The sequence below is a fragment of the Bombina bombina genome, chromosome 4 (genome assembly GCF_027579735.1).
Source record: "Bombina bombina isolate aBomBom1 chromosome 4, aBomBom1.pri, whole genome shotgun sequence".
In the NCBI taxonomy this organism is placed as follows: Eukaryota; Metazoa; Chordata; class Amphibia; order Anura; family Bombinatoridae; genus Bombina; species Bombina bombina.
Genome location: NC_069502.1, coordinates 907,290,712 through 907,304,400, shown reverse-complemented (window position 1 = coordinate 907,304,400; position 13,689 = coordinate 907,290,712). Strand labels below are relative to the sequence as shown.

General features: G+C 42.6%; 1 protein-coding gene across 1 annotated transcript in view; it reads left to right on the top strand.

The window, feature by feature from the left end:
* Positions 1-13,689, top strand: part of EIF2AK2 (eukaryotic translation initiation factor 2 alpha kinase 2) — a 517,665-nt gene that overhangs the window by 5,286 nt on the left and 498,690 nt on the right. The window contains exon 3 of the mRNA XM_053712508.1: positions 9,179-9,218. Within this exon, the coding sequence (XP_053568483.1) occupies positions 9,179-9,218 (40 nt within the window). The remainder of the gene's footprint in view (positions 1-9,178; positions 9,219-13,689) is intronic.

Genomic DNA, 13,689 nt, shown 5'->3' with positions numbered 1-13,689 from the left:
GTGTGTCCAGCCTCTGTCTGCTGTCACATAAACTGTGTGTCCAGCCTCTGTCAGCTGTCACGTGAGCTCTGTGTCCAGCCTCTGTCTGCTGTCACATGAACTGTGTGTCCAGCCTCTGTCTGCTGTCACATGAACTGTGTGTCCAGCCTCTGTCTGCTGTCACATGAGCTGTGTGTCCAGCCTCTGTCTGCTGTCACATGAACTGTGTGTCCAGCCTCTGTCTGCTGTCACGTGAGCTGTGTCCAGCCTCTGTCTGCTGTCACATGAACTGTGTGTCCAGCCTCTGTCTGCTGTCACATGAACTGTGTGTTCAGCCTCTGCTGTCACATGAACTGTGTGTCCAGTCTCTGCTGTCACATGAACTGTGTGTCCAGCCTCTGCTGTCACATGAACTGTGTGTCCAGCCTCTGCTGTCACATGAACTGTGTGTCCAGCCTCTGCTGTCACATGAACTGTGTGTCCAGCCTCTGCTGTCACATGAACTGTGTGTCTAGCCTCTATCTGCTGTCACATGAACTGTGTATTCAGCCTCTGTCTGCTGTCACATGAACTGTGTATCCAGCCTCTGTCTGCTGTCACATGAACTGTCATTTCTAACAGGAACTGAAAAGCTCAAAATTTCAGAATGGAATTACAAGAAAAGGGGACAAAATAAATAATTTATAATTTGTGTAAATGTTAATACAAATAGTGTTTTATTTTTATTGCAAATGTATTGAAAAATCATATAACGGTGTATTACATACAATTTTATGTATCCCGCAGTAAAAAAGTAGTAGTAGTATTCTAGTAAGAATTTGTATGGGACTAGCAGCACTTTATATACTCGCTTAGCTTGGGATTTGAGTATGTCTCTTTGGTGAACACTGGTTTGAACATAATTTAGGGGTCGATTTATCAAAGGCTTCGCCTTCCTTCACCCCCATACGACTGCAGGTTCTCACAAAAGAACCTGCAGTCCATATTTATCATGCAGCTGCTTTTCAAACTCTTCTCCACCTCTTAGGTGGAGAATATCAACCTCCTTGGTCTCGTCCGACCAGGGAGATTTGACAGCTCCTGCCCGCCCGTGATTGGCTGTGCGCGGGCAGGGGGCGGCGTGGCAGAAGCGTGCAAAATAGCGTTCTTATGCAATGATGAATTCCGCCAGCGGAATTCTATCTGCCAGAGGCGAGCTGCAGCGGACATGGACGCATATGTACGCGCCTGTCCACTATAGTTTGATAAATCAACCCCTTAAAAGGGCATTCTAATGCATGTAATGTTTGCAATAGTGACCTTAGATTACTATGTACTTATCCTTAAAGGAATGGAAAGCGCTATAAAAGCTCTAGTGTGGTTTGTATGAGGATTAAAAGATAATTTATTATACATTTAAATTCATAAAGACAATAATAAAAATAAAAAAATGTCTTTAAAATAGGATCCAAAAGTGCTCAGAATATCTGTTTAAGGAATCCACTGTATCCAAACGCCTTCAAACAACGGCTTGTACTTCAGTAAAATTCAGTCAGTTTGAAGGCGCCTATTGGTTAAGAGATCACATGTGACTTCCCAGAGTGACACAGAACCCGGAACTAACAGGAGAATACGGAGTCCGGGCTTGAGTAGGGGAACTACCCTGACCTCCCTCTGCAACGCGGAGTCTGGACAAGGTAATTTTCCAGATTGGTAAACAATTGCCACGAAGTAAGGTATGTTGTTGCCAGTCACAAGGACGTAATAACCAGACGCATAGAGGAGACTCATTCAGTAGACACTATTTGTTCAACAGTTTAAAGCAAACCTATTCCTGCTGCTTTCTTTGCAGAGGCTTTTTCAATGCCCAAACTATTCTGAACTATTGCAAACTACACGGAGTGGTGGTTAAACCAAATTGTTCTCTTTGGACATATTTTTAACTCATTTCCCGTTTGGGATTAGTTCTTAGCAATTTTAGTTGAAATTGGGTGGTATTAGGATTGATATTATACCTGTGTTATTTTATACTTTTTATGTGCGATTATTGTAAATTGTACATGAATAAATACATTTTATTGTATTTTAATAATCACTGGTATTAGATCTCTCTGCTGCTTCCTTAGCGCTTATCTGATTTCTTTCGTCCTTTGTGCATTTACCTTGAGTTATAGGGTTTAACTCCATTTTCAGATTAGCTGTCAGACAGTGAGGTTTGCACAAGGGTTATACCTTCCTGTTAATATTATTCATGTAGGGTACAGCAGTGGTGAGATTCTGAAATTTTAGAAACTTGTTCTGGTGGGATTCAAAAGTTTTAGCAACAGGTTCTCTAACTTCTCTATAATACAGAAACTATACAGTTTCTAAATTTTAAGAAGATGTTCTATAAACTAAATTTTAGGAACAAGTTCTTAAGACCGGGTGAGAACAGGCTGAATCCCACTACTGAGCTACAGTGAAAAAAGCCAAATGTTGTGATTGTCTTTTTGTTTATCTTTTCTTTGTCTATATTCTCTGGGTTGTATGTCACTGTTTTACAAGTTGTGTTCAGGAGTCGTTAGTACAAGTGGCCAGTCAGTGGTGGACCCAAAGAACAGAGGGCTGTGCTGCACAAATTTTTGTTTACAGACTAAATGTCAGAAATAAAGTTGTAGCGCGCTGCAAAGACCTAAGCATGGATAGGTGGGCGGGGCTACGGTGCAACATAAAAACAAACAAACTCCTACTTCGATATTAGTACTTACAGAGCTGCCTCTTCTGCTTTCCATCATACTGCACAGTTGATGCTTAATGCCTGCACTTGCTGCACAAAACACAGACACACTCACAGTGAATGTACCCCTGACTGCATTGCCACCATGTTTATTAATAGCTCAGTGTGACTTGGTCACCCCCAGCTTTTTGGCTCCGGTGCTGTGGCTCCTGCTGCACCGCTAATAGTTCTGCCCCTGCGGTCGGTGAAAAGAGTGACTTGCCAAACTTTCAAAGAGGACAAATTGTGGGAGCCCATTTAGCAGTAGCTTCTGTAACCATACCAGCCAAATTGTGTGATGTTTCAAGAGCAACAATCTCCATAGATATGACTGCATACACAAAACATGGCAACTCTTCATTGGTGAAGAAAACTAATGGGCTAAAAACAAAATGGAATGATAGGGACCATCAAACACTAACAACAATTGTGTTCAAACATCACAGAACAGTAAAAGTGACAACGGAACTCAATATCTACCTGGAAGACTCTGTTAATACTATATAGATATTATTTCATATACATGATTTCTCCAACATAGGTGTGTCCGGTCCACGGCGTCATCCTTACTTGTGGGATATTCTCTTCCCCAACAGGAAATGGCAAAGAGCCCAGCAAAGCTGGTCACATGATCCCTCCTAGGCTCCGCCTACCCCAGTCATTCTCTTTGCCGTTGTACAGGCAACATCTCCACGGAGATGGCTTAGAGTTTTTTAGTGTTTAACTGTAGTTTTTCATTATTCAATCAAGAGTTTGTTATTTTCAAATAGTGCTGGTACGTACTATTTACTCAGAAACAGAAAAGAGATGAAGAATTCTGTTTGTATGAGGAAAATGATTTTAGCAACCGTAACTAAAATCCATGGCTGTTCCACACAGGACTGTTGAGAGCAATTAACTTCAGTTGGGGGAACAGTTTGCAGTCTCTTGCTGCTTGAGGTATGACACATTCTAACAAGACGATGTAATGCTGGAAGCTGTCATTTTCCCTATGGGATCCGGTAAGCCATGTTTATTACGATTGTAAATAAGGGCTTCACAAGGGCTTATTTAAACTGTAGACTTTTTCTGGGCTAAATCGATTGATTATTAACACATATTTAGCCTTGAGGAATCATTTTATCTGGGTATTTTGATATAATAATATCGGCAGGCACTGTTTTAGACACCTTATTCTTTAGGGGCTTTCCCCAAGCATAGGCAGAGTCTCATTTTCGCGCCGGTGTTGCGCACTTGTTTTTGAGAGGCATGGCATGCAGTCGCATGTGAGAGGAGCTCTGATACTTATAAAAGACTTCTGAAGGCGTCATTTGGTATCGTATTCCCCTTTGGGTTTGGTTGGGTCTCAGCAAAGCAGATACCAGGGACTGTAAAGGGGTTTAAAGCTTAAAACGGCTCCGGTTCCGTTATTTTAAGGGTTAAAGCTTCCAAAATTGGTGTGCAATATTTTCAAGGCTTTAAGACGCTGTGGTGAAAATTTGGTGAATTTTGAACAATTCCTTCATGTTTTTTCGCAATTGCAGTAATAAAGTGTGTTCAGTTTAAAATTTAAAGTGACAGTAACGGTTTTATTTTAAAACGTTTTTTGTACTTTCTGATCAAGTTTATGCCTGTTTAACATGTCTGAACTACCAGATAGACTGTGTTCTGAATGTGGGGAAGCCAGAATTCCTATTCATTTAAATAAATGTGATTTATGTGATAATGACAATGATGCCCAAGATGATTCCTCAAGTGAGGGGAGTAAGCATGGTACTGCATCATTCCCTCCTTCGTCTACACGAGTCTTGCCCACTCAGGAGGCCCCTAGTACATCTAGCGCGCCAATACTCCTTACTATGCAACAATTAACGGCTGTAATGGATAATTCTGTCAAAAACATTTTAGCCAAAATGAACCCTTGTCAGCGTAAGCGTGGCTGCTCTGTTTTAGTTACTGAAGAGCATGACGACGCTGATATTAATATCTCTGAAGGGCCCCTAACCCAATCTGAGGGGGCCAGGGAGGTTTTGTCTGAGGGAGAAATTACTGATTTAGGGAACATTTCTCAGCAGGCTGAATCTGATGTGATTACATTTAAATTTAAATTGGAACATCTCCGCATTTTGCTTAAGGAGGTATTATCCACTCTGGATGATTGTGAAAATTTAGTCATCCCAGAGAAACTATGTAAAATGGACAAGTTCCTAGAGGTGCCGGGGCTCCCAGAAGCTTTTCCTATACCCAAGCGGGTGGCGGACATTGTTAATAAAGAATGGGAAAGGCCCGGTATTCCTTTCGTCCCTCCCCCCATATTTAAAAAATTGTTTCCTATGGTCGACCCCAGAAAGGACTTATGGCAGTCAGTCCCCAAGGTCGAGGGAGCGGTTTCTACTTTAAACAAACGCACCACTATTCCAATAGAGGATAGTTGTGCTTTCAAAGATCCTATGGATAAAAAATTAGAAGGTTTGCTTAAAAAGATGTTTGTTCAGCAGGGTTACCTTCTACAACCCATTTCATGCATTGTCCCTGTCACTGCTGCCGCATATTTCTGGTTTGATGAACTGCTTAAGGTGCTCGATAGTGACTCTCCTCCTTATGAGGAGATTATGGACAGAATCAATGCTCTCAAATTGGCTAATTCTTTCACTCTAGACGCCTCTTTGCAATTGGCTAAGTTAGCGGCTAAGAACTCTGGGTTTGCTATTGTGGCGCGCAGAGCGCTTTGGTTGAAATCTTGGTCGGCTGATGCGTCTTCCAAGAACAAGCTACTAAACATTCCTTTCAAGGGGAAAACGTTGTTTGGTCCTGACTTGAAAGAGATTATCTCTGATATCACTGGGGGTAAGGGCCACGCCCTTCCTCAGGATCGGCCTTTCAAGGCAAAAAATAGACCTAATTTTCGTCCCTTTCGTAAAAACGGACCAGCCCAAGGTGCTACGTCCTCTAAGCAAGAGGGTAATACTTCTCAGGCCAAGCCAGCTTGGAGACCAATGCAAGGCTGGAACAAGGGAAAGCAGGCCAAGAAACCTGCCACTGCTACCAAGACAGCATGAAATATTGGCCCCCGATCCGGGACCGGATCTGGTGGGGGGCAGACTCTCTCTCTTCGCTCAGGCTTGGGCAAGAGATGTTCTGGATCCTTGGGCGCTAGAAATAGTCTCCCAGGGTTATCTTCTGGAATTCAAGGGACTTCCCCCAAGGGGGAGGTTCCACAGGTCGCAGTTGTCTTCAGACCACATAAAAAGACAGGCGTTCTTACATTGTGTAGAAGACCTGTTAAAAATGGGAGTGATTCATCCTGTTCCATTAAGAGAACAAGGGATGGGGTTCTACTCCAATCTGTTCATAGTTCCCAAAAAAGAGGGAACGTTCAGACCAATCCTAGATCTCAAGATCTTAAACAAATTTCTCAAGGTCCCATCGTTCAAGATGGAAACCATTCGAACTATCCTTCCTTCCATCCAGGAAGGTCAATTCATGACCACGGTGGATTTAAAGGATGCGTATCTACATATTCCTATCCACAAGGAACATCATCGGTTCCTAAGGTTTGCATTCCTGGACAAACATTACCAGTTCGTGGCGCTTCCTTTCGGATTAGCCACTGCTCCAAGGATTTTCACAAAGGTACTAGGGTCCCTTCTAGCGGTGCTAAGACCAAGGGGCATTGCAGTAGTACCTTACCTGGACGACATTCTGATTCAAGCGTCGTCCCTTCCTCAAGCAAAGGCTCACACGGACATTGTCCTGGCCTTTCTCAGATCTCACGGCTGGAAAGTGAACGTGGAAAAGAGTTCTCTATCCCCGTCAACAAGGGTTCCCTTCTTGGGAACAATTATAGACTCCTTAGAAATGAGGATCTTTCTAACAGAGGCCAGAAAAACAAAGCTTCTGGACTCTTGTCGGATACTTCATTCCGTTCCTCTTCCTTCCATAGCTCAGTGCATGGAAGTGATCGGTTTGATGGTGGCGGCGATGGACATAGTTCCTTTTGCGCGCATTCATCTAAGACCATTACAACTGTGCATGCTCAGTCAGTGGAATGGGGACTATACAGACTTGTCTCCGAAGATACAAGTAAATCAGAGGACCAGAGACTCACTCCGTTGGTGGCTGTCCCTGGACAATCTGTCTCAAGGGATGATGTTCCACAGACCAGAGTGGGTCATTGTCACGACCGACGCCAGTCTGATAGGCTGGGGCGCGGTCTGGGGATCCCTGAAAGCTCAGGGTCTTTGGTCTCGGGAAGAATCTCTTCTACCGATAAATATTCTGGAACTGAGAGCGATATTCAATGCTCTCCAGGCCTGGCCCCAGCTTGCGAGGACCAGGTTCATACGGTTTCAATCAGACAACATGACGACTGTTGCGTACATCAACCATCAGGGGGGAACAAGAAGTTCCCTAGCGATGGAAGAAGTAACCAAAATTATTCTTTGGGCGGAGTCTCACTCCTGCCACCTGTCTGCTATCCACATCCCAGGAGTGGAAAATTGGGAAGCGGATTTTCTGAGTCGGCAGACATTGCATCCGGGGGAGTGGGAACTCCATCCGGAAATCTTTGCCCAAGTCACTCACCTGTGGGGCATTCCAGACATGGATCTGATGGCCTCTCGTCAGAACTTCAAAGTTCCTTGCTACGGGGCCAGATCCAGGGATCCCAAGGCGGCTCTAGTGGATGCACTAGTAGCACCTTGGACCTTCAAACTAGCTTATGTGTTCCCGCCATTTCCTCTCATCCCCAGGCTGATAGCCAGGATCAAGCAGGAGAGGGCGTCGGTGATCTTGATAGCTCCTGCGTGGCCACGCAGGACTTGGTATGCAGATCTGGTGAATATGTCATCGGCTCCACCTTGGAAGCTACCTTTGAGACGAGACCTTCTTGTTCAGGGTCCGTTCGAACATCCGAATCTGGTTTCACTCCAGCTGACTGCTTGGAGATTGAACGCTTGATTTTATCGAAGCGAGGATTCTCAGATTCTGTTATCGATACTCTTGTTCAGGCCAGAAAGCCTGTGACTAGAAAGATGTACCACAAAATTTGGAAAAAATATATCTGTTGGTGTGAATCTAAAGGATTCCCTTGGGACAAGGTTAAGATTCCTAGGATTCTATCCTTCCTTCAAGAAGGATTGGACAAAGGATTATCTGCTAGTTCCCTGAAGGGACAGATTTCTGCCTTGTCGGTATTACTTCACAAAAAGCTGGCAGCTGTGCCAGATGTTCAAGCCTTTGTTCAGGCTCTGGTTAGAATCAAGCCTGTTTACAAACCTTTGACTCCTCCTTGGAGTCTCAATTTAGTTCTTTCAGTTCTTCAGGGGGTTCCGTTTGAACCCTTACATTCCGTTGATATTAAGTTATTATCTTGGAAAGTTTTGTTTTTAGTTGCGATTTCTTCTGCTAGAAGAGTCTCAGAATTATCTGCTCTGCAGTGTTCTCCTCCTTATCTGGTGTTCCATGCAGATAAGGTGGTTTTACGTACTAAACCTGGTTTTCTTCCAAAAGTTGTTTCTAACAAAAACATTAACCAGGAGATTATCGTACCTTCTCTGTGTCCAAAACCAGTTTCAAAGAAGGAACGTTTGTTGCACAATTTGGATGTTGTTCGCGCTCTAAAATTCTATTTAGATGCTACAAAGGATTTTAGACAAACATCTTCCTTGTTTGTTGTTTATTCAGGTAAAAGGAGAGGTCAAAAAGCAACTTCTACCTCTCTCTCTTTTTGGATTAAAGGCATCATCAGATTGGCTTACGAGACTGCCGGACGGCAGCCTCCCGAAAGAATCACAGCTCATTCCACTAGGGCTGTGGCTTCCACATGGGCCTTCAAGAACGAGGCTTCTGTTGATCAGATATGTAGGGCAGCGACTTGGTCTTCACTGCACACTTTTACCAAATTTTACAAGTTTGATACTTTTGCTTCTTCTGAGGCTATTTTTGGGAGAAAGGTTTTGCAAGCCGTGGTGCCTTCCATTTAGGTGACCTGATTTGCTCCCTCCCTTCATCCGTGTCCTAAAGCTTTGGTATTGGTTCCCACAAGTAAGGATGACGCCGTGGACCGGACACACCTATGTTGGAGAAAACAGAATTTATGTTTACCTGATAAATTTCTTTCTCCAACGGTGTGTCCGGTCCACGGCCCGCCCTGGTTTTTTTAATCAGGTCTGATATTTTATTTTCTTTAACTACAGTCACCACGGTACCATATGGTTTCTCCTATGCAAATATTCCTCCTTAACGTCGGTCGAATGACTGGGGTAGGCGGAGCCTAGGAGGGATCATGTGACCAGCTTTGCTGGGCTCTTTGCCATTTCCTGTTGGGGAAGAGAATATCCCACAAGTAAGGATGACGCCGTGGACCGGACACACCGTTGGAGAAAGAAATTTATCAGGTAAACATAAATTCTGTTTTTGTGAAAACAGTTTGTTATGCATTTATGTCAAATAAATTCTAACTCTGGCTATAATTTTTTTTTTTAGTCCCAGTGTGGCAAATAATGATGCATCAGTAGAAAATATGGTATGTGTTTTATATTTTAATGTTTTTTTTTAAATTCATTCAAATGTATTTAACTGTTAAACAGTATATACAAGTCAAATCATGTTATTGGAAACAGTTTGGGTTTGCTTAAACATATATTAAAATTGTAAATTGATCTTATTTTAAAATATTAATGGGATAATGTTTATTTTACATAAAATGTTCACTTTTCTATGATTAAAAGAAAAAAACGGCAGTACACGTTCATTATTTCTTATGGCTGCTTTTCCTATACTTTTAAAGTAATGGTAAACTTAATTTTTTTTTCTCTCATAATTCAGATAGGTCATGCAATTTTAAAGAACTTTAGAATTTACTCCTATTATCTCATTTGCTTTGTTTTCTTTGTATCCTTTGTTGAAAAGTATACCTAGATAGGCTCAGGAGCAGCAATACACAACACTCCTGGGAGCTAGCTGGTGATTGGTGACATCACATATATATCTCTTGCCATTGGCTTACTGGAAGGGCTTAGCTTGCTCCCAATAATGCATTACTGCATATTAAACAAAGGGTATCAAGTACAAAGCAAATTTGATAATAGAAGTAAATTGGAAAGTTGTTTGAAAATGTATCCTCTATCTTAACTTTCTACTCCCTGATAACATACAGAATCATACAAGGAGACTAACAAAAAGACAAATCTGTTTAAAGTGGGCAGAAACAGTTACAGATCCACTTCATATAACCAATCTGCAACGAATAATCAGAATAAAACACTGTTACTGTACCTAACATATATCTGACATTTTATAAATCTAGGACCAGCTAATTATGAATTGGGCATGAAGAAAAAACACAACATTCTATCAATTAGATATCTTAGTAACACATCAACAGAACTAACCACATGTACTAATGCCCTGATAAGTAGGCACACTATAAAACCTTAGACATGGTGAAACAGTGAGGCAATTTGTTGTGAATTCAGACTTCAATACTTAGGTGTACTACTTTACAGGGACGGAACTATAGGGGGTGCAGAGGTAGCAACTGCGACCGGGTCCACGAGGGTGGGGGCCCAGCTTAAATTTTCCTCTTAAGGACATGACGAGTCCACGGATCATCTTCATTACTTATGGGATATTCTCCTCCTGCCTGCAGGAGGTGGCAAAGAGCACCTACAGCAAAGCTGTTAAATAGTCCCTCCTTTCACCTCCAACCCAGTCATTCTCTTTGCCTGTGTTAGTAATAGGAGATGGCAAAGTGAGGTGTTAGAAAAGATTCTCCAATCAAGAGTTTGTTATTTTTAAGTAGTTCCAGAGAGTGCTACTTTGCTCTGGGGTGTAGCCTAGACCTGATCAGTCTCTTCAGTAGGGCATTTTGGTGGCTTTAAAGCATTAGGAACTGGTGAGACATAATTCTCACTGCGCCTCCTAAGATGTTGCTGCCCCACTATACATAGCCTAAGCGCATGGTAACTCAGGCTGATCTGCTTCCACAGGGCTATGGGAGGGAGAACAGGTCCTCTTACACCTGCTGGACTGTCCTGCTGTCGGGCAGCATTGAGGTAAGTGCGTTTTTTTATTCAGTCAGACAGGATGATTATGGCACTTCTCTGTTAGCTTGCAAACTGCAGTGCAACTATGGGACAATACACCCTTTCCTCATTAATAAAGGGTTTATTTATTGTGACAGCATGTACAGGCACTGGGGCTGTTTGTGTGGGAGACTGCTTATCTTTATTTAAAATACTTTTTTTGGCTTCCATAACGTTATTGAGCCGTTTTTAGGTGACGCCCACGATGGGCGGAGCCTATTTGCGAACGCTTCCTTCTTCCTGATTAAGTACCAGGCTGAATGGGGGTCGCATGGGGCACTATTACCGAGTGTCTGGTGTAGGGAAATTCAGACAAACGTATTGGCTTGTGTTTGCAGAAACGGATCGTTATTACGGCTCTCATTTGACATCTGAGTCCTTGTTGCTGCAGCGTGAGGATAGTCAGTGGTGGTGGGCAGGTAGGCACCTCAGCAGGCTGCTGAGGTGTAAAGGTGTCTGAATATATATTCTGTTTGTATTTACTGTAACCCGGGCAGACAAAAAGCAAAAAAAAGTAAAACGTTTTAAAATTTAAAGGCACAGGACCGTTATTTTTTTTTATAACGTTGTAGGTTATCTGCTCATAGTGCAAATTATTATATCATTGGAAGTGTGTTTTTTTTAGTTAAAGACACAGTATCGTTTTTTTTTTTTGTAAAGAAAAAAAAAAGAAAAGAGTTTTTATATTTTGAATTTTATTTCTGTGAATTAAGATGGACATAGGAGCTGATCAATCTGGTATTTGCTCCATGTGATTGAATGCTCAGGTTGAACCACCTATTCCTTTTTGTCCTTCATGTGTTGAGAGGGCCTTGAGTTACAAGGACAGGATTTTTCATAAGCAATCCTCTTCTAAGGTGGAGGCTTCTCAGGGGTCTCAAGATGAGATTCATTGTGTTTCGCAGTGGTCTCCCCAAATGTCCCAAGACATTTTGCCCGCTCAAGCAGTGCCCTGTACTAATACTTTAGCTCCCACTTTTTCGTTAATGGACATAGCTAAGGTTGTTTCTTTTTCTATTTCTGAGACGTTGTCTGCCTTTCCTATGTTTCAAGGCAGACGCAAGAGAAGGAGTGACCATGATGTCAGTAGAGATGCTGATGCCTTTGTGTCAATTTCTAATTTACCCTCTCAGGAACATGAGTTAGAGGGTTTGGAGTCTTTATCTGAGGGTGAACTTTCTGATTCTGGAAGTTCAGCACATTTTTCAGATTCTGAGGTGGTTTCTTTCAGGTTTAAGTTAGAACACCTCCGTCTGTTACTCAGTGACGTCTTAACAACTTTAGATGATTGTGACTCTACAGTAGTAGTGGCTCCTGAAAAGTTGTGTAAAATGGATAGATATTTTGAAACGTATTCAGATGTTTTTCCAATACCTAAGAAGACTTTGGAGATTATTTCTAAGGAATGGGACAGACCAGGTATTCCTTTTTTTCCATCTCTGGTCTTCAAGAAAATGTTTCCAGTAGCAGACGCTATAAAGGAAAATTGGCAGATAGTCCCTAAGGTGGAAGGAGCTGTTTCCACCCTGGCTAAGCTTATGACTATTCCTATTGAGGATAGCTGTGCTTTTAAGGATCCTATGGGCAAGAAGTTGGAAGGATTACTTAAGAGGATTTATATTCATCAGGGGTTATTGTTACAGCCTACTGCATGCATTGCTACGGTTCCTAGTGCAGCAGCTTATTGGTTTGACGCTCTGTCTGAGTCCCTCAGAACTGAGACCCCTTTAGAGGAAATCCAAGATAGGATTAAGGCGCTGAAATTAGCTAATGTCTTTATTACCGATGCTTCTTTGCAAATTACTAAATTAGCTGCAAAGACGTCAGGGTTTTCTATCTTGACCCGTAGAGCCTTGTGGATAAAACCCTGGTCAACGGATGTGTCCTCCAAGTCTAAGCTTCTAGCAATTCCTTACAAGGGAAAGACCTTGTTTGGACCTGGCCTAAAGGAAATTATTTCCGATATCTTTGGAGGTAAGGGTCATCTCCTTCCTCAGGATAAGAGAAACAAGCAAAAGGGACGTCAAAGTAATTTTCATTCCTTTCGAAATTTTAAGAGTAATTCCTTCGTTTCCACCGCCAGACTGGACATAAACTTTACCCAGTCTAAGCCTACTTGGAGACCCAACCAGTCATGGAACAAGGGGAAACAATCCAAGAAGCCTGCTGGCGAATCCAAGACAGCATGAAGGGTTTGCCCCCGATCCAGGGCCAGATCTGGTCGGGGGCAGACTTTCTTTTTTCGTTCAGGTCTGGGTAAGGGAAGTTCAGGATCCCTGGGCTATAGAGATTGTGTCCAGGGGATACAGACTGGAGTTCAAAGCTTTTCCTCTTCGGGGAAGGTTTCTCCTTTTAAGGTTATCTGCAAACCAGATAAAAAGAGAGGCGTTCTTATGTTGTGTAAGAGACCTCTCCTCCATGGGAGTAATTGTTCCAGTTCCTACTCAGGAACAAGGAGAAGGTTTTTATTCCAATCTGTTCGTAGTTCCCAAAAGGAGGGAACTTTCAGGCTAATCCTAGACCTCAAGAGTCTAAACAAGTTTCTCAGAATCCCATCTTTCAAGATGGAGACTATTCGCACTATTCTACCATTGATCCAGGAGGGTCAATTCATTCCAACGGTGGACTTGAAGGATGCATATCTTCATGTTCCTATCCACAGGGAACATCACAAGTTCCTAAGATTTGCATTTCTAGACGAACATTTCCAGTTTGTGGCTCTTCCCTTTGGGTTGGCCACGGCAACCAGAATTTTCACAAAGGTTCTGGGGTCTCTTTTGGCGGTCCTAAGACCACGGGGCATTGCAGTAGCGCCTTACCTGGACGATATTCTAATCCAGGCGCCATCTTGCCAGCAAGCAAAATCTCATACCGACATTGTTATAGTCTTCCTAAGGTCCCACGGGTGGA